The sequence below is a fragment of the Taeniopygia guttata genome, chromosome 5, assembly GCF_048771995.1.
Source record: "Taeniopygia guttata chromosome 5, bTaeGut7.mat, whole genome shotgun sequence".
In the NCBI taxonomy this organism is placed as follows: Eukaryota; Metazoa; Chordata; class Aves; order Passeriformes; family Estrildidae; genus Taeniopygia; species Taeniopygia guttata.
Genome location: NC_133030.1, coordinates 35815948 through 35837839, shown reverse-complemented (window position 1 = coordinate 35837839; position 21892 = coordinate 35815948). Strand labels below are relative to the sequence as shown.

At 37.0% G+C, this 21892-nt stretch overlaps 3 protein-coding genes across 3 annotated transcripts in view; all 3 read right to left on the bottom strand.

Annotated features, from left to right (window-relative positions):
* Positions 1–8651, bottom strand: part of AQR (aquarius intron-binding spliceosomal factor) — a 47265-nt gene extending 38614 nt beyond the window's left edge. The window contains exons 1-9 of the mRNA XM_012573906.5: positions 8437–8651; positions 7523–7579; positions 7190–7230; positions 6168–6203; positions 5003–5123; positions 3589–3729; positions 1949–2017; positions 1363–1463; positions 630–706 (exon numbers count right to left, since the gene is read on the bottom strand). Of these exons, the coding sequence (XP_012429360.4) occupies positions 630–706; positions 1363–1463; positions 1949–2017; positions 3589–3729; positions 5003–5123; positions 6168–6203; positions 7190–7230; positions 7523–7579; positions 8437–8526 (733 nt within the window). The 5' untranslated portion in view covers positions 8527–8651. The remainder of the gene's footprint in view (positions 1–629; positions 707–1362; positions 1464–1948; positions 2018–3588; positions 3730–5002; positions 5124–6167; positions 6204–7189; positions 7231–7522; positions 7580–8436) is intronic.
* A 9004-nt stretch (positions 8652–17655) lies between these two features.
* On the bottom strand, positions 17656–21475 carry ZNF770 (zinc finger protein 770). Its single transcript, XM_030274559.4, has one exon. The coding sequence runs from the start codon at positions 21473–21475 to the stop codon at positions 19292–19294; it is 2184 nt and encodes a 727-aa protein (XP_030130419.4). The 3' UTR covers positions 17656–19291.
* Positions 21426–21892, bottom strand: part of DPH6 (diphthamine biosynthesis 6) — a 230517-nt gene continuing 230050 nt past the window's right edge. Inside the window, exon 17 of the transcript XR_012056365.1 lies at positions 21426–21617. The gene's annotated coding sequence lies outside the window, so the exon portion shown is untranslated. The remainder of the gene's footprint in view (positions 21618–21892) is intronic.

The window sequence follows — 21892 nt, the reverse complement described above, 5'->3', positions numbered from 1 at the left end:
ATAACAAAATTTACAGCTCATGTAAGAGCTGAAGTTTGCTAAGAGCTTAACAGAAAAAGCAAAACTCTGAGAACAAATTTCACCCAAATTGTGCTGTGCTTAGAGGATAATAACCCTTTTCTGTTAAAAGGCTAACACCTTCCTCCACAAACACTTTTCCTTTCTAAATCAGGCAAGGAGATAATTTTGCTTGTCACAATGACTCAAGAACAGTCAAATCTTACAGAATTTCACTTCACTTAGGCTTTTGTTCTTACTGTAAATCAACAGTATGAACGGACAGAGCCTTATGATATCCATTTATACCACCTTTATACCACCTATTTAATAAGGCATCTAAGTATGTATGAAATGCCTTAAGGCTCTAAGCACAAAGTAAAGAATATCAGTTCCCAGAAATATTGTTTTTACTAAGTACATATTGAATAGAAGGCAGTTTAAAGTAGCTTTTTGCTGTTTTATTTTTAAAGTATATACATATTTGAATATTAATTTTGATATGAAATCCATGCAGACAGGCACAGTGTTCACTACACGCCTCACCTGAATAAGGTCCCCAACCTCAGGATCAGTTGCTTCAGCAACACACAGATTAAGAGATAACAAAGTAACATAAGAAACACAGTTACCTGAGACAGGTATTGACTTTAGAACAGAAATGAACTTCTGAATGAGCTGTGAAAGAAATCTTCTCTCTCGATATGCTCTAAAATTAGACATATGACAAAAGAATTAATACTCCTTAAATCCAGACTAGAAGTATATTGTAGCTTTCACTAATACAAAGTTAGCTGCTTCAAAATTGTTATAATGATAGTAGGTTGCTTTGAAACACACCTAAACTGTTTAGATCATAACTTTTCTCTCTGCACTCAGGCAGAGAAATTAACAGCCTACATTTTTAGGCATAAAAACTGCTTAACAACCCATGCTTCTTACTGTGTCAAGGAGAAGTCAGTCCCCTCCTACACCTTAGCACATTGCAACACAAAGGCATTGGAACATTTAATTTTGGTGAGAGAGACACAGATTTATTGAAATACTTGCATAAGCTATATACCTAAGAGCGAAACATTTGCTAAAGGTCACGAAAAAAAGTGAGTAGCTACATGAATATTCTTTTGTGCATTCATCCTTTAGTTTTAAGATTTGGTATCACAAATTCACTGACCAAATAAAATACAAAGTTCTATAACAGTATTTTGCATAAAGAAGACTGAAAACCAAAACAGCTTCCAGGAGACCACATATGATCAATCCTCATTTGCCACAGGTTTTCAAAAAACATCTTTTTCATTGAAACAATTTATTTTAGCTGAAACATAATGAATGCATTAAGGAAAAAAAAGCTTCTGTACATACTGCATTCTTGACTCTTCATCCATTTTTGCATCATTTTTCTTAATTAGATTCCAGAATTTTTTTAGTTTTGGTGTCTTTTTCAGCTCTTGTTCCAGTCGATTCTGAAATGTAAACATGATATTCGGTCACCAAGGAACCTTGTTTTCATAAGATAAAAATAGAGTCCAGTCTTTTTATTAAAAAAAATATATATAACAAAGTGAAATGAAGAGCTGTCTCTGGCTATTCTCAGTATCACTGTGAAACAAAAATGCAAAAATGCTAGAGTCCATCCACGATAAGATGTCAACTCCATGGCCTCCCTGTGACCTCATGGCCTTATCTACAAATCCCAGCTTGAAGAAGCTATAAACAACAAAACTCAGTTTTCTGAAAAACCATTATTTTCTGAAAAATTACATAAAAAACATTATTACATGGGAATTTGCAACAAAAAATAAAGAATTTAGCAAAGCACACAAAAATGTAATTCCATAGCAATGTTGTAAATATTAGAGTTCCTCAACAATATTCCATGAGAATTTACTGTACATAATTTGGATAATGCCTAGAAAACTGAACTGCCAGTTAACAGTGTTATGCTTACAGGTTGTAGAGCCATCCACATTGGTAAGGAAATCAGCTGCTGCACCTGTCCTCTGATCAAATCCACTTCCTGTTAGAAAGTTAGATTACAAAAATATTTAAAACATTCTTATGTTTTCTCATGTGACTGGCTTATAAAATGCATCATTACCATTTGACATTACCATTTGACAAAAATATTTATATTGTTCTATCAGATTTTACTACTTCCTAACAGGAAACTGCATTATAACCCTACTCAGTGACACCCCTGTATTTTTGGTTCTTTTTATGGAGTCTGTCAGTGCTTAACACTTCACCAGTGGCCCCATCCATGCAAGAATTTTTAGGACAAAAGCTGCTGAGAACTGATGTTCCTTCCTCTGTCATTTCTTATTCTTGAAATCACCTACTATGCTTTCTCTACTTGTTTTTAAGCTATTCTTTGTCTCCTGAAGCCCTTAATTTATCAAGTTTCTCTCACTTCTTCTACACATTTGTCTGAAACAAATAATTTTCTCCATGTAAGTTCAAATGTGCTGTCTCCAACTATGCCTATGATCTGGATCCAAAAAGTTTTCCTTCTCTCCTGAGCAACTGAAAAATTTCAATTAACATCTTAAGTATGTCTTCATGGATAAATACTCCATTCTCAGCATTCTGAAACTTCAAACTTCAGTGCTCTTCACAAAACACACCTGTGACTATTCCATTCTGCCTTTCATAAAGAAAGTGTGATTTTACAGGCATATTTTCACCACTTTCCCTTATCATGATGTATTAGAAATGTGCTCTACAAGAAGGATTCTGTAGTCACCATCAAACTATTTCAAATGAAGATGCATTGTACCATGGCCACTACAGAAAAATATTATCTCAATAACCTATACACATAAAGTTCAAGATGGTTACTGGCTCCCAAAACCATTCCTAATTCCAAAATCAAATAATACACTTTCTATGTTGTTTTGTCTGAGAAACAATTTTATTTGTGCAGACCCTAATTTTGAATAAGACACTCCACATGCAACATAAGTAAGGAAAAAGCCCAGTAGCAAGAGAGGTCAGAGAGCGCTGCTTTATATAACAGGTAAATTGTTCTTCCTGCTTGCTACATAGGATCTGTAACTCTGTTGTAACTATAGATTGAGAACACGAGCTGGTCTAAGGCTTTCTTAAAACCAACTTAGGAGAACTGCAGATAAAAACTGTATTTACATCTGGTTTCAAAAGTGAAAAAAGCCTCACTGTCTTTCTCAATAATTAATGGAAATAATTTTTGTGCTATTTCCTAGGCTAACTGAAAAGAGCACAGTAGTAACAAATCAGTTTTAAACGTAAAGTACCTTTTCAAATATAAATACATAAATTTTACAGTACCATTTTTAAAACAAAAATTTATATTAAATCCTGTCTTTTAATTGTCGAACTGCCAATCCTCCAGTTGCAAGTCTCATCTATGACCTTATGTCAGAGAAAAGCAAATGTGTTGAGAGAGATAAGTAAGGGTCAGAACAGAGGGTAAAAGTCCTCTGGTACTGTGTTTTCCTTAAATTGGAATTTTACTTCATCTGCCTTATAAGAAGAAATTGCTCAAATTAAACTGCGACTAACAAAAAACAGCATAAACACACTGGAAATATTTAGTTACTTTTAACATACCAAACTATTGAAGCAGTGATCAAGGAAAAGCAGCAGGACTGTCTGTTCATGCAGAGAGTACTCACTCTCATTTTCGACCAGCGATGCTTCCAGTATGCGTTTGAAAAAGAAAGGAAAATGTTCTGGCCTTTTTTTGAATGTCTAGGAATAGAAGAGGAAGGTAATTTTGAGTCAGGTTGATAGAAATAATTTCAATCTTCATTCGCATAACACAGCCGAAGTTCGCTAATTCTATTTAAATCTATAAAAGAAGGGATTAGTTTTTTTCATTTTCATTTATTCTAACCAGGTCGCACAAGCAAAACAGACTAATGATACCCTCCTGACAAGGGATCCTCTCCCTATACCTTCTGCATAGTCTAACAGGTGATGCACAGGACAAAGTAAACAAGAAGCACAGGTGAAGTCTTGTGGGAATGTTCACTTTGTGACTGCACAAAAATACTCTAAAATCTCCCAGCTAAACGGTAAGTTTTGGCCAAAGCTATGGAAGCTCTAAGTGACGCGCAAAAAATGAGCAAGTAAAAACCACCAGAGATTAATTATAGTCCTGGAACTTCCATTGAGCTACCTGAGCAGGAAAAAGATAAACTGAATAATCACCAAGATAAAACAGTTCCTTTACAAGGGTAGTCATGGACCAAATAAATTCAACTAAGCTGCCTGGAATATAATATGTACCTATCATTTTACTTCTAGTACATATGCCAGAAGAAAAGTACACAGGTAATATAAGAGCAAGTTATTAATCCTTTGTGCTTTGCCAACACTCAAGGAATGGCACACACACTGAAGTAAGAGTGCTTCTGAAATAGTGCCTGCATAGAATGTATAACTAGGTTTCTGTTGTTGAGATGGCCTGTAAAACCTGAATTATCTGTAGAAACATTACATAATTTCTAAACCTATTATTACTAAAAAAAAACCCCAAACAAACAATATACACAAAAGAAGAGTAAGACATTATTTTAGTATAAAGAAAAAAAGGGTAGAAACCAATATACATATTTTAAGCAACACGTTATTGGATAATATGTTAGACTTTCAGTGGTGCCTTCTTGAATATACAGATATATAAATCCTTCTTTTCCCTTCAATATCAGAACAAGAACTTCTTTGTAAATACACAACCTCTGTCAAGCATCAAAAAAACAAATGCTGGTGATAATGTTCAGCATCTCACAACAGAACCAAGGACCTTCACACCAGAAGGAATCAAGTAAGTTTTCACCTGTCCATTCCCCTCTCCAAAAAAGAACACAAAGTTTGAAACACCATATGAGATATTCCAGTTGAGGCACCATTCCTTTTAACACTACAAGCTCTTCTACCTTCTGCCACTGTAAGTGAGCACACTGTAAAAGCTGCAACTTGCGGATCAAAGTCAATTCTAGCTGCAATTGAAATTGCGTACCTCCCACGCAGGGACATTCTCTCTGAACTTCTCATTCACCATACAGCAGATTGACATTAAGTATGCCTTACTGGACACCTCTGGAGAATAATTCATCCATAGGTAATTTTCAAGGTACTGACTGTGAAGAGATAAAGAGTATTTCATTAGTTGCAGCCACCCACATAATCTGTCACTCATTTAAAAAGCAGTTATCCACAAGCCTTTTTTTCCCCTCCTTCCCCTGAAAGCCATCTTCATAGTTTGTGAGTAGTTCCCCAAGTTCCCTCTCATCTAGGTCACTGAAGCAAAACTTGTTAGACCCAGAAGCTGATGACACTAACAATGTTCACAGAAAGGACAGGAACCTCTAGCTCTGCACTACTGCTGACATACAAATTCCAAAAGTCCACTGCATGCCATTTGTTAGTGTCAAACCCTTAACCATAATTTGCATTTTCTCTTCTGAGCTTTTTCTAATTAAGATGCAAAAAAACAAGGGAAGTTGTCCTTTTGTAGTTGCTGGTACTAACTTAGGGACTTGAGCCTTTTTGAAACAAAGAATGTACTGCAAACAAAAAAAAAAATCTCATCTTTTTTCTTAAGATTTGAGAGTTAAAAGAACCAAACAGAACATAAAATATTGTAGTTTTAGGTACATATTGATAATATTTATTTTACATCTTTTTAGACATACTCTGTAAGCTCTTCCAGGAAAGTCTGAAGCAGTAATAAACTACTGTTTAAACAGACTTCCATTCTTTTTCAAGAGAAGAAAATGTTAATAATGCTGCTGCAGCACAATCCATTTTTAACCTCACAGCAAGAGATATAATCCAAAAATTTCTCTAATTTCAGCGAGTTCTGATTTAAAGCTTAATGATACATTCCAAATTACAGTACCAAGTTTTTTCCCTTATTTCATTCACAGCCTCTTTCTCCGTGCTCCACTTACACTAGACATTGAAGATCACAAAACAAGACACTGAGATGTCACTTACATTTATGGAATTACTTCCTCTTTAAACTAATCTCTCCTCACTTAATTCCTCAGTACACAATTCAAGGCCTTAGAAAGTAGGAACAAATACACTACCTTCAAACTGTCTTACTGCCCTGCTTTTCCTTCTCACCTTTACAGGTTCCTGTGAAAATGTAACTCCAAATTTCCCTCCCCTTAGCTTACCTGAATTCAAGAAGCATTATCTTTCTGATGGCAAACCTAAAAAGGAAAAATTAGTCAATTAACACAGGAAAGAAAGCCTCCCACACACAGTTGCATGGAAAATGACTATCCTTTATTTCATTATATAAGGAAACGTGTAGAAACACTCGGGAATTATTTCTGTCCTGACATTTCCATGCAATAGCAACCACTTGAATGCAGAAGCAACTGCTGTAACACTGGAGATGCTAAAGTTCATAAATATTCATTAAGCAATTAAATTCATATTTAAAAAAAAAAATAATGTAGGTCTTTTAAATATGAAAATACCACTTCCAATAGCCTTGATGATACGAACTGCTAGCAGCTGAGACTGTCTCCTGAACACTACAATTATATATTTAATTTGTTCATAATGGTATTCTTTTCTTAGTGACTGGCAATGAAAGTTTGCTTTGACTCCATATGACAAATTCTTAAATTGCTTTCATACAAGAATAATACAGAGAATTCTCTGCAGAGCTTGATCTTCCCCAAAAAGCTCCAACTACCATTACATCTCTTTTCTGCAGAAAAAGAGAGCTGCAGAATGCAGTGTATCTTGGATTCGTCTCTCCCATCTAACAGTACAATCCACTGAAACCACATTCCCTTCATGAATCTGGCAACAGCAGCCAGAACAGAGGAGGAAGCCAGAGGCAGTGCACTCCACAATATTTTTTTCTCTTTAGTGACAAAAGAAGAGATCAGCCTTCTATAACCACCACAACAAAACCAACATAAAAGACAACAGACTGCCAGGGAAAAAGTCGGAAAAATATTAACTCAAACCATCGGGTTTAAGGTTTATGGGCTTAGAAGTCTCTTGTTACTACATTCAGACTTTGAAATACCATAATAATTACTTAAATGCACTTGAGTAATTTTCATCTGCTTTTAATATATAGGTGAGTTTGAAAGTATTCTATCAAACATTAGAAACTCCAGCATCATGGATGATGTTGGAATGGTGGTAAATAAGAGAAAGCAACTGGTGTACTTACTTTGACCTGACAATTTCTTTTGTATATACATCTTCAATGACCTATGGAAAAAAATTTAAGAGAGTTTTATACACCCACTAACATGATTCATAATGCATTAAGACATTTTATTATGAATAGCATACAAAATAACTGCATGCTACATGGAAACAGCGCCTACATTTATAAACTACAAATACATAACAAATTACAGTGTCTCAAGCAATAGCTGACCTTCCAAGCAGTCTCCTATAGTCTCATATAAAATACGCAACACTAAATATTGGCACATCATGGAATGGTTGATCCTCATTATTTTACAGCCCCCAACAAAATTCCAGTAGAAGTAATTACCTTTACATCAAAAGACAATGTTTTCTTCACATGTGGAGCCCAGTATTTATTTGCTAACTGCACAACGGAAAAAAAAAAAAAAGTAAGGTTAAATACATACATTTTCATGTCAGTGATATAACATCTCTACAACAGATCCCATCCCCAAAATTTATTTCAGTAGTATCTTGCTTAATTTCAACTTACGCTAACTACAAGTAACAAAACAATGTTTTTAACGGCAATACTTATCAACCATTGAAAGCTTATATGCCTAAACCTCTTTCAATATAAATGCAAGTCTTTGGGAAAATTTCAGATGCACAGGCTGCTATCTAACGAACATTTTCTATTCCTAAGTTACGTCTAACAAATCCATCAAAAATAAATCACGATTTTTCAGGAACTGCAAATCCCAAATGGCAAGTGATTACACTTCCTTGAGGAATCTGACAAGTAACTAGAAGTTCTATTTAAAAGCCTAGCAGGTTAAGCAGCCATCACTCCACCAATACTGAGCGATGATAACATGAGTTTCCTATGCAACTTTATTCAAGCTTCTTTATGCTCCGGAACAGGAAGACCAGATTTCCAATGAAAAAAAAAAAAAAAAAAAAAAAAAAAAAAAAAAAAAAGGAAAAGAAGAAAGAAAAAAAGAAGACTTTAACCAACAGGAACTTTCGGCAGCTTTCCTAAAAGCCGCCTTACAGCGATGCACAGTGTATCGCAATGATGCGTTCGGTAGCGCTGCTCTGTAAATCCCGCCGGCTGGGAAGCGCGGGGGAAATGCCCTCTCGTACATGACACAGGCGTACATCTCCCGTCAACTGCGACCAGGCAAACCCCTTTCCCCAGCACCCCGGCCTACAAAGGCTATTTAAACACCGAGACGCCGTCGCAGCCGGGACGTCCCTTTGAGCCGCCTCTGGCCCTACCTGTGTCACGTACTCCGCGTTGATCTGCGACACCGTGGGCGCCACGATCTTCTTCGGCGGGGCCGAGGGCGCGGCCGTGGCCGCCGCCATGATGCCGCCGCTGGAGCCGCCGGCACAGGCCTCGGTCCCCCGGCGCTGCCAGCCCGGGCCAGGCCAAGGGAGGGATCTCCGGGCCGGGAGCAGCGGAGGCGGGAGCGCTTCCGGGCCGGGAGGGCGGGAGCGGCCGCGGGGAGGCGGGCGGCGGCTGCGCCATCTGCTGCTCCCTCCGTGCGCGGCGGCTCCCTCCTGCACCGCCGCGGCTGCCTCCTGCACCGCCGCTCCCTCGCTCCCTGTCCCGCCGGCCGGAGGGAGTTCAGGGGTCGGGGTTGAAGGGCTGCGGGAACAGATGAAGGAGGCTGTCAGCACACTGAGTTGCTGCCACACTCGGCCTTCCAACGCTTAGGAGGACTCCCATTTTATGTATCACTTAGGGCGCGGCTTTCTGTCCATCTAACGTGGAAAAACACACTCTGTTTAATATCAAACAGTTGCCACCGTTTCGTGAGCGTGGGTGAGCGCTCTGTTCCGTCCACAGGCTCGTAATTAAGGTCTTTTACTTAAGAGTTGGACAGAATGATCCTTACGGGGTCCCTTCCAACTCAGAATACTCTGTTTAATCTCTTGAAATGCATGCAGGAGAGGCAAAGGTACAGGGGTGAAATTGCATGCTCAAGGAAATCAACAATTTGGTAATGCTTTAGAATGGTTTGCAATTAACTTATTCTATTTGGTAAACTAATTAAGGAAGAGATGAACACATTCCCTAGGGAAGTTACTGTGCTTTGTTTCTGGGCTCATTATCCATCACCTGCCACTTGAGTACTTTAAACTTCCAGGCAGGTCCCATTGAAGTCTATTTGAATATCACCTCCTTTGTTTTCATATCAAGGTGATCTCCATTTCATTTCTTCAAGCAGAGGTTAAACTAAATATTCTTTTTGAAGTTGAATTAGAATGTACAATTGGAATGGGAAAAGCAATGACAGTACCTTGAATAGGAGCAGACAATGGCCGCATTCAAATAAATATGCCTACTTCATGCCTATACTTTAGAAGATCCAGGAAGATGAAAACTAGTAAAATTTAAAAGTTACAAAAGTACCAGTAACAAATTTTGTAAATAACAAGGATTAAAATTGGAGCTACAAAACAGTGATAAAAAAGGAATGTAAGTTTATTACCAATAAATATTGGCTGAAATTAGAAAAAATTCTGAACTGGCTTTCAGATGGAAGTCAAAAGTTGATTGATGTTAAGACGGGACAATTAGGAGAGGCAAATGCATTTTGGATTTTGTAGATTTTGTTTAAAAAATTGTGAATTTTCTACAACAGCCTTGTAAGGCTACCCTAAATCTTCTGCTTATGATGGATCATCAGGCCTGTGTCAAAATCCACACATTTCCATATGTTATCAAAGCTATGAAACCTGAAGGAGGAATCCACATTTACCTGACTTTTGGCATTTGCGTGTCCCAGTGAGGAGGTCAGTTGTCTTCAATCTCACTACAGTCAATGTGGCCACAGAGGTCCTTCCAAAGGGCAAGTCAGAGCTAATCTAAGTGCTCTCATTCTCTGAAAAAGCTTCTGGTATCAGAAACTAATATTAGATGCCTCAGTGAAAATGCCAAATAAAGTGACAAAGATCCCCTCCCTATAAGTAATATATTAATTTTTTCTCTATAGAGGGTATTGTTTATTTAGAGAGTACTGGGGACAGTAGGACTACAAATGAGTAGCAAAAGTATAAATTAGTGCTTTGGAAAAATACATTGCTTTCATCATCAAGAGCAGAGGAACCTTTAAAGAATTGTGGTGAGACCAAGCATAATGATGCCCAGTGTTGTACCTTTGTCCCCATCTGCAAATCACACCCCAGCTCACAACTGTCTAATAAGACTGGTCTCTTGAATTCCTATGCTCAGTTTCCCCCAGAGTAGAGGCACATCTGACACTTTCCACTCCAAACTCCTTTGTAACTGAGGAGAAATAAAACCCTGTACCCCATCATCCCGGCAGCCTTCTGTGAAGTTCTCCATCTTTCTATACTCATTGGCTTAACATGTCAAAAAAATCAAACATTCCTTTCAAAAACCTGTTAATTCATTAATGAAGACATGTATTATTTAAAAGTCACATATTTGAGTTGATGCAGTTTTCAAGACTATTATTCATTTCTAGGCTGCATACAGTCCTGGTCAATTTATATTCCATGCTGCTTTCTTGCTTAATTAGCTCCTCTTGTTTTGGATGCTTCACTTTCTATATTATTCTAATTGGGAAAAATATGCTTTTTTCCTTTTCTTTGTAAACCAGGTAAGCCAAAGTCATCAGTAAACTGGCCATTGATAAAGATTTCAAACATTAATTGATTTGTTTGTTACTGTTGTAGGGTCATCAGTGAGACATGACCAGTGAATTCAGGAGATTCAGCCATGCAATAGATTCAGCAGGGCCATACTTCTAATATAAACACTTTTTACTGTTTGTCTATCACACAAAGATTTAGACTTCAGCTTCTTACACATAAACTCTGGACTAAGATGCAGACTCTGTGTATGGATACCATCTTGCACCCTTTTATACTCTGGTGGGAAAGTTTTGTTCCAAAGCAAGTAAAAAATACCAGCTCTGTATTCAGCATGCAAAATGGCATTTCTAGTCAATTTTTTTCAAAATTATGAACAGGCATCTTGTCTGGTGGACAACTGACTTGTTCTCCTCCAAGGAAACATTCTGCTGGGACAGATGATTCCCATGTGCCTCAGCCTGGTCACTTGCAGTACAGCAGCAGTGAATTGAAGATAATCAAAACCTTCTTTCCAGGGTGAAGACTGTTCCCTCATAGCTGAGGGCATGCTAACACCGCTTTCATTAAAGAGAAAAGCAGCTCACTGACAGCAGCATTGTTGTACTACCCCATGCTCTCCCATCCAGGAGTTGTTTTGCTGCTGGTCCACCTGTACAGTTTCAAGCTAGGTACATGTTGAAGTTCCAGTACACGACCTTTGGCCTCAACTTCTTGATAGAGACACTGGGGCCTGATAAGTGGACTTTTCTTCCTTCCCAAATCATTGACTGTGGTGTATTTCCCCTTTCAACAGCAGTTTTTTTCTCCTTTCTGCATATACTGAATACCTTTAGTGTTTCTTGGCACATGTGTTCCATAACTGAGATGCCAAGGGAATTTTATATTCCCTTTTTGAAAGTTAGCCCTGAGTGTTCTGACAGTCATGTTCTGTGTGCAGAAAAGTCAAAACCAGCTAAGTTTTGATGGCTGAATTTTGGTTTCTCTGTGCACAACTTACAAATATTGAGGTGAGTTTTAATAGAACTATGATTCTCAGGATGGAGGTCAAAATATCTGGGATGCATCTCGCTGCTGTATGGGAATATCATTGCATCATACTGCATGTGTACGCTTAGCTTTGGGGAGATACCTAACTGCACAGTGCACACCTTAATTCAAAGCAGATGAGTTTCAGCCTCAGTGGCACTAAGCCATATGTTGGGCAGGCTTTCTGTGAATCGAGTCTATAAAGCTTGGGGGAACACATCACTTTAAAATCAGCTTTTATCTTCATTTATTGACTTTTGCACATACACGAGATTTTTCAAGAGGCATCCTTCTGAAAAGCTCTGAAACGGAAATCTCCACATATGAGAATTTCAAGTGTCATCATGCATCACGTAAATATACCGATTTGCATGTACAACTTTTCTTCTAACCAAAGGACAAAAGTGACTATGAATATGCAATATTTTGAAATATTTATTGCTAAGTTATATGAAATAAGTTTTTAAAAAGATGAGGGGATGAACAGCATTTAAATATAGAATAATATGTACATTAAGCAAAGAGCTGAAATCTGTGTCTCTTACCTGTTGAAATTATAGAAGAAATATATTGATTTAAACCTCCTTTCAGATAAATGAAATATGGAAAATCTTCTCAAAAAAGATTAGAGGAATCCTTTAACATGTAAACCCCCCCCCCCCCCAACAATGACAGGGGGTTATTGCTTTGGTTACAGCTCATCCTTCATAGAAGTTAATATTCATATAAACTAAATGTTCAGTCTGTTCATTACAGCTTTAATTCAATCATGTCACGTTGGTTTTACTATTTTATTTATGTGCATTCTTCTAGTCCAAGACTTTTGTCACTGTGTTCATCTCATTAAATATGTGTACTTCCACTCAGTAAATATGGGTACTTTCAAAAATGATGCCTCAGTTTAGTAGCAGATGCTTCTTAAAATATTTAGAATTTTAAAGTGTAAAGAAGCCATCAGTAGCATTCTGATTTGTGTATAAATATTTATTTAGCACACATTCTGGCCAATATACTGCCCTTGATTTTTGTGCAAAACTTACAGTAACTTCAATGGATATTCTGAGCTCATGACTAGAGGAAAATATGGTTAATTCAGCAACCCAGCTGCTTTTATATCCCAGAATAGCAAGCAGTGCCTCTAGTGAAGGAGATGGTGAAAGAGGAGACTTTGTGTCATTCTTAGCTTTCTGTTGCTGGGCTCACATTTGGGTAACAGCTCAAGTTAGAGCAGACTCAGGACTATTCTAATTCCCTTCAGAGACTTCTAGCTAGGTTCCTGCCATCCAAGGGAGAACTGTGGTAAGAAGTTGAGATCAATGGTCAGAAAAGCTCTAGCAATATTTGGTAAAAATCCTGTGAGAGGCTTTTATGTTATGACATTTCTGTGTGTAAAAAAATTAATATGAAATGAATCTGTTTGATGGAGAAATTTCATTACTGAAATGAGATTTTAAGGTGAATAATTTCCTTTCTTCTAATGCTGGCATGAAAAGTGCTATAGAAATTTTGGTCTATTTGCAGCATCACTGTAAAAGCACATTCTTGATCATATCTATTTTCTCACAATAAAGGAAAAAAATACTCATTGCACACAAAACTGTAACATGTCTAATATGCAGCACAGAAATCAAGACAGCAATTCTAAGGTGCTGAGAGCTAGCTCCAGTTTCCTAAAGCTTTCATCCTTACTTTTCTCTACATTTTCTAGGTTTTTGGTAGACATTTCCATTAGCATTTCAGGATTTTAAAGGAGTAGAAAATGGCAATAAAACAAAATATCTACTGAAAACAGCAAATTCACACCTGTGTAATAATAAAAAAAGAAAGTTTTGACTTTTAATATTTCCTTTTGTTGAAAAAAACACTTCTACTATAATACAAATGACAATATTACTCAACAAATCATTTTAGCTTATTAACAAATAGACAATTTTCCTCTTCTAATTGCATTAGCATCAGACACATTATTCAACATCTGAGGGGATTCCTCCAGAGCTATTGTCACCACCCAAGTACCTGCTGTTTTTAACACCCAGAGTATAAAATACAAGATATAGTACACTACAACAAAGAAGGTTGCCAAGATACTGGTCCGAGGTTGCTCTCAGTGTCATGAAAAGAACCCTAACTTGTTTTGATCTTAAAAGTTATCCTCAGCTGCTACGCTTGGGGTGTCTAGGTATCTTAGCAGATTTTACTTCATTTAGTCGGACTGTATTGTCACTAACAGGAATTTCTCTGCTCTACTGTTTTCAGGATCATCTTAGAAACAAAAAAAAATAGAAATTGAGGAAATCATCTGATTTTCTGTGGCTCAGTATGCTGCTTTTGCAAACACATACTAGGGATTAAAATTAATACTCAAAAAAAATGCAGAGATAAAAGAATGCCACAGCATCCAGAGAGTTTTCCTTTATGTCAATAGGATTTGAGTGCAGTGCATTAGGAGTACAAAGGGGAGACACCATGCACAGCTGGCTTCTTTAGTTTAGGAACAGTCTTTTACTTTTTTAAATAGCAGTGGCCAAGGAATTCTGTTTCTCCTCCTTCACCGTGTCAGCCAAGGCATGTTCCAGTGCCACAGGCAAAGCTGGACAGTCACCGTATCCATGTGCTCCTACTACCCTACACACCCAGATGCCTTTGAGTGGAGAATGACAGACCATGGCCTACATCATCACCCGTCAGCTTCTCACATCTTCCTGCACTCACATCCTCAGGCACTATTTCACACACCATGGCAGCACAACAGCCAGCTCTGTGACCTTGGACTAGAACTCACAGGTGGGGTTTAACAGAGCCATACAGACTGGCACCAGGGACACTGGAAGGATTCCAGCAGAGAGGAAAAATATCACCCACATATCCAAATCACGTCAAGTGTGTAAGAGTCAAGCCACACATAAGGATGTCCTGGGAGCAGTCAGGAACTGGAATGGCAGAAAGCAGAAGTAAAACAGCACTCAGAGACCCATGATAACTCAGCATAATGACACTTTCATGTTAGAACAATAGTTTCTTCTCAAGGAGATATCAGTTCTCTTGTGAGTGATTTTGTTGTCATAGGACTGATTTGTCCTTCACTTGCATGGACTTTGAAGATTCACATTTTTAAAAGATGCTAAAAAAAAAGCTGTTTAAAAGCTGCTTGACAGAAGTAGTCATTATATGAAGAAATACAACTTATTTGCTTAACCTGGAGAAAGAACATTATAGGAGAGCATAGAAAAGTCACTTCTGTAATTTCAATTTTCCTTATGATAACTGCCTCTCAGACACATCTCATCTACAGGCATCAGACCGTAAAACCAGGCTATTAAGTAAAAACTTACACTTTAAAAATCCACAAAACCTTGTGCTAGGAATATGAACCATTACCACTTCAGTTATTTAGGAGGTCTGGGCATTTTCAACATCATTACAAGGGGCCATTAGATGGACTGAATCCATAGTCTTTATTGATTTAAGAGTCACCCAACTGTACTTAGATAAGTGTTACTCAAATGAACTACTATTGAGAGATTATGACTTTTGTAGTTTTACATTTATACTAGGAGGCAGTAAGGAAAATGAAACATTAGATCCAGCATCTTGGTTAGAAGCCTAAGGTGCCAGTAACTTAAATTTTTAAGTTTCTTTTGTGTCTATCTCCCATTTGTATCACTAATTTTCTTGTTGGCTCTGGGTGTGTGAGAGCAGACCACAGCAATGTAAAAAACCCAGCACACAGTGAAAAGCAGTTTCAGTTTTTCTGTGGTTTATTATTGCTTTTGTTCTCTTTTGAATTTTTCTGTAGACATATATAGGAATACTTATATATGTTTGTTTTGACTTTCTGCAAACCTTATGTGGTTTGCAGAAAGTCAAACAGCTGCCACCCACACACACACCTCGGGCCCCACTGTGATCTCAGAACTGCTCCTCAGGCCTCGGCCTTGACAAAGAGCACTGGGGCTGAGCTACTCTTGAGCTTATCAGAAACACAGTCTCTTCCCGGAGACTTCTGTTATCTAACAAACTCCTGGCTTTTAACAAACAGCCTTGGAAACTTATTTTTCTTGCCTTCATAACAATACAAGTGGAACAATTTTTATTTTTTTTTAACCAAACTTTCAAAGAAAGTTACCGAGCTGAATTTCATCCAGAATGGAAAGTTACTGTGACTAAAGACAACTCTCTAGCAACCCTATAAACAGCAGTCCTAAGTGAGAGCCTTGAAGCTCTCCTGAACACAGTGGGCTTCAATCAGCACTTGCCCTGTGAGTAGATGGCTCTCAGCTGGTGACCTTTCAAGCTTGCTATACTCTGAGGACTGCACTGAACACTGCTGGGCTACTACCCAGGTAGCCCTCTGCCCATTGAGAAGCTGCAATGGCATCTCATGTGAGAACTTCACTGAACTTGTGGGAAGTTTTTTACGGGTATATACCCTGGACTCCTCTAGTACTCCTTTAGTTCTCTATGTGCGTGTGTGAATATGCTGAAGGAAACGTACTATGAATATTGCTCTCTTGGATTCTGAAGTATGTTATATTTGTAAGTTAGGTCTGTGAGTTACTGTAGTGCTATATAAATTGTACAGAATCTTTGGGAAATGGTTTAAATTAAGTGCTTTTAACTGCTGTTACTTTTAAGTGCTTTTAACTGTTACTATTAGTCAAATCTGGGGCTACGTTTGGCAAAGGGCTCCTCTCTGAACCTTGTGACTCAGTTGGAGGGTCCCCCTTATTTCTTTTATCCTTACCCTTTTCTATCCTTAGCCTTTTTCCATCAAGAGCCTCCACACAGATTATCTTAGGTTGATTTATTTTAGATTTTAGTCTGATTTTTTTGTGGAAGAGGTTTTACAGCAACTTCTGTGAGACAGAGAGAAGTTTGATAAGAGGATCCATGTTTACCCCTGAAAGAATTTTCTACCAAGGTTGTTCACACAGAAACCAACAAAGAAAGAAGGATAAATAAGAGAAACCTGCAACTGCCTAGTCCAGGAAGCATTTTGTTTGTCTGTCATGACCAATGAGTAAAGTATACTTATGAGTTTTGTAAGAATGTATAAAAAGCAGGCATGCTATAATAAAAATGGTTCGAAGCCTTCTGCAAATGGCAGTGTGTTGCTTTGTATTGTCTCCGTCTCAACTATGACAATTTTTGTCTGTGTGGTTTAACCATCTAATTAGTAGACAGAAGTTTGTTGCCAACAAACTTTGTTGTACTTTCACTTTTACATTAATCCTGCTTTTGATGATACATTTGCCGGTGATTCCTTGAGCCACCTATAAGTCATTTGTGACACATTGCAGTGATAGTGCAGCATTTTAAAGGTATCCATAGACATATCTAGACAGCAAATGGATGGTGAGATCAGTTAGTACTGCAGTTGCAGAATCTGTCTTAAAAAAACCCTTTTACTTTTTTTCTGCTTGTTTTAAAATATTTGACCCTTCTATTCCACACAGAACAACCTCAGTGCTAAACCCATGCTGTTGGAGAAGTTCTCCTCAGCAGAAGCTCATGTTAACACAGGAGGACCCACAGTAACACTTCCTGCAAATGTCTATTCATCTCTCAAAATATCTTTTTGTATTACTTTCCCTTTAACTGAATTGGTATTTTCAAAACATGAGTTTTGTTTTCTCTAAACATTGCTCTCATAGCATTTTTAAATGACTATAACTCCTTAAGAAGTTATTATCTTTAAACATATTTATATTTTATAACAAAAAATATCTGAAACCACACCTATTTTTCTAACATACGAAGTAATTTTGATATACAGTCTTTTCTGCATAATGAATGTTAGGTAGTTTCAAAACTCTGGTTTGCAAATAAAGCACACTCTGAAAGTACAATATAAATAAAATAGTTTATTACAAGTATTTTAGAAGAGCTCTACAATATGTCTTCAAAATATTTTATACAGCATTTTGTCTTTCAATATGAAATAATTCACACAAGGAGAAAAACATCTCAATATAGAACTATAATCGTCATTAATATACTGAATTTGTCTGTCATACAAAAACAGAGTAACTACAGACTGTTTCCAAATGGTTTTCCTCTTTTATTCTTGCTGAAAATGGAAAAGAATAATATGAAAAACTCCTTTTACCCTTCATATTCACCAAGTACCACAAGATTCATGGCATTTAAAAAAAAAATCAAACGCACTTTACTTAAATAGATATGATTCTTTTTAAATACTAAAAACAATGCAATATATCTTACAGATATGTTAATTTAGAAAGAGGAATTAGAACTTCAGCATTCAGCTATTCAAAAGTTGCATAACAAAGAAAGTATTCTAAAAGGTAGTTTTTCAGAGGACAAAAAAGAAGTAACAAACTTCATTCTTGTTCATGATGTATGAACTCCACTGCATTTGCACTTCTTGCCAGCCCCATTGGCACAATGGACAAAAACCATCTACTTACAAGAAAGCATAACTACAGATTCTATTAATACAAAATCAGAATTACTTAATTCAACTAGAAGTAATTTTCGGTCTCTTACATTTGACGAAATGAGAACATGACTTCCTGACAAAACTGCTCATCTGAGTTATTATCACATCTTAGAGAACATTCCTTTTACTGGTTCACTATGTATGCTAGAAGGAAAGGAGACTGAACAGATAATAAGGCCATTTTTAACCTTAATGATAATTTCTTGACTTTTTTCCTTACAGAAAAATAGTTCAGTAAAGTATAAATTGGCCAAAAATGCTAGAAAAGGCAAGAGATTTACAAGGAAGTAGAGTTAATGAAGTGGTGAAATGGATAAATTGATTATAAATCCTAATATTATAGCAGCCTCCTTGTATTTTATATAAAAAGGGAAATTATCTAATTCCTCATGTATATCTCTCCAAGCACATTAAGTGTAAATAACAAAGCAGTTATATCTTTTTCTATCCTATAGGAAATAGAATCTTCTATAACACCACATCAACATCTTCTCATTGAACTTTCTCCCCTTTTGCTACTTACTCTCTTCTATCTAAAAATAACCTCTTTTTTTTTAAGTATGGGATAAATACAGCAGGAATTCTTTCTTGGAACATATGGGGAGCTAGAAGAAAGTAAAAGGACTGTTTTTTCATATTCTCAAAATTACCTTTTTCTCTTTACTTTTCTCATAGTTTAAAAGTGTTATGTTCTCCCACATAGTATTTTATGTTCAGTGATAATTATCTTATTCATGAACACTGCAAATTATTACAACACTATTGATACAACATGAATGTGTATTTATAAAATTAATCTAGCCAAAGGGAATGCAAAGCGTGTGTGTGTTTGTTGCATTTTTAAAAAATATCTCAACATGAGTATTTCACAAATTGTATTAAGTAGTCAGTTCTGAGAACAGTAAATTAACTTCACCAGGTCATCTCTGTAACAGAAAATATAATCCCTTTCACTTAAGTGTTTGGCCTAATAGAAATCTCTGATAATTATGCAACCAAAAAAAATTTAAAACTATTTCATAGGACACTATCCTGTTTAGATAAAACTAATACAGTCTCTGCTTGTTCCTCAGTGGAACTAAGCTTTAAGCTCTCTTTAAAGTGAATAAGGTGGTGTCTTTTCAAATGTGGGGCCTGTCTGAATTTTTTTCCACAAACTAAACATTCAAATGGCTTCTGTCCAGCATGCATTAGGTGATGCCTTTCAAGCTTAGAAGGAGATGTAAAAGTTTTAAAGCAGATACTGCATTGATATAATTTGTTAACAGCTTCACTTTTTTCACTACCTTCAGAAAAATCATGCCAATAGCTGTAACAGCTTTGCTCTGTTTCCAACAATTTACTGCACAAATACGGCTGGGGGTTTCTACTGCTGGTGTCAGGAACAAAATCCCCTGACTCAATTTCAACTTTGATTTCAGCTGCTTGGTTTGACTGAATCAGCTCGAATTCTTGAAAGCCAGATGGCTGTGAAGGTGCTTGAGAATAACCTGAATAACTCACAGGCTGAGACGACATAAATTCAGTGCGCTCTCCCTGGTGATTGAAAAGTTTGTTCAGGTTTACAAATTCTACCTGGCAAACGGGGCTTTTACGGGCTCTCTTTTCAGTATGGGTGAGCTGATGTCTTTTTAAGTGAGCTGACTGTCTAAATGCCTTTCCACAAACATTACAGCCAAAGGGCTTTTGTCCTGTGTGTATAAGATAATGTCTTTGAAGTTTGGATGAAGATGGAAAAATTTTTTCACATCTGTCACATTTACACACTTTGTGTCTGTTATGTATATTTTTAGCAGAAGATGAAAAAGCACAGTCAAGTACTTCTGGATTATCAAAAAAACTATCATTTGATGAACCATAAAAAGCATCATCTTTATTATCCAGTGAATCACCAACATTTAACATGCTTTCACCAGGAAGCACACCTTTTAAATTACTGCCCAAGTCAGGAGGTTGTGGGTACTCTTGCCAAGATAATGGCACAGGAAACGCTCTTTTCATCCGATTACAAACTGACTTGTGCACCTCACGCCTGCTCCAGCGGTCCTTGGAAGGTTTAGTGGACATGTGCTGATCTCTAGCTGTAACCAGGTCAGAACTTCCAACATGACCTGATTTTATTTTTTTTCTGTCAGTCAGAGAAAAATCTGTTGCCTTTCCTCCAGTATGCTTCAGTTTCATCAAGGTCTTATTTTTCCTGTTGACTGTGTGTCTGCGTGCTGTTGTACCATTATTTGAACTTCGGCTGTCTTTTGAATGACAACATTTGTGCAACTTTAGAACATGCTCTGTTTCAAAACTCTGCTCACATGCTGGGCACTGAAAGGGTACAATATAAATTGAGTGAACATCATGTGGGTCATTCTCCTGTGACTTGTGTGTATCAGCATTCTCAAAGCTATCCCATTTTCCTTCCAACGCGTTGTGTGGTCTGGGATATTTAAGAGTCTTTGCTTTGCATACAGTATTGGGAAAAGTCTTATTTTTGGCATGGAGCTGTTTATGCTTCATGAGTTTGCTCTGTATTTTAAATCCCTTCTGACAAAAACAGCACTGAAAAGGCCTTTCTTCTGTGTGTGTGAGCTGATGAATTTTCAAGTGTGTTGACTGTCTGAAAGATTTGCCACATGAAGAACACTTAAAAGGTTTCTGGCCAGTGTGAATAAGGAAGTGTCTTTCTAGCTTGGATCTTGATGGAAATGTCTTGTTACATGATTCACAAGTGTGAGCTTTCTTCTTTCTTCTTCTGGCACCATGTAGATGATCTGACTTGAGACACTGATGCAGCATCCACCTCTCTTCAGTTGTAAAGGGTTTCCAGCACACAGAACAATGAAATATGCCACAAGTGACCCTGCCTTGCTCAGAATTCACATAGTTTTCTGTTTGCTTTGTATCATTATTGTAATTTTCATTATGAAGCTGCTGATGCTTTAAGAAAGTGATTACATTTTTGAAGTTTCTATAACAAACAATACACTTAAAAGGTAGATTATGGGTTAACTGATGCCTCTCCAGGTGGACTAGCTGCCTGAATGTTTTATTGCAGACATGACATTCAAATGGCTTTTGACCAGTATGTATGAGATAATGCCTAGCTAATTTTGATGGGGTTTCAAACTGTTTATAGCACATGTCACAAATATATGGCTTTTTCTTGGGTATCTTGACAGCTGTTACACAATGCTGAGTTTTTAACATTTTTAAAAGGTAATTACACCTTGCCTACTCTTAATTTCTTCAGATAGGTATTTCAAGTGAAATCATCAAGTACACACTAAGACAGAAGGCTGTAGAAGCAGCAGATTTTCTTAGAAGAGAGATTCTTAAATCACACTGGTCCCTAAAATAAGAAAAAGAGTATTATTTATCCTCTATTAATACATAATTGCCTGTTTGTATAATTTTCTGCATAAGATACCAAAAGTATCTAGATTAATACACTCTTGATTTAATTTAGCTTCAAATACCTTCCTTGTAACAGAGTACATGGAAACTTGTAGAAAACGTAAACTTATTTTTCTTCTGAAAAGTAATCTAAGTCATCTGTGCTATAAATGCATCTGTTCTTCCAAATAATACACAGTTCAACTCCATTATATTAATTTAAAAATTCAA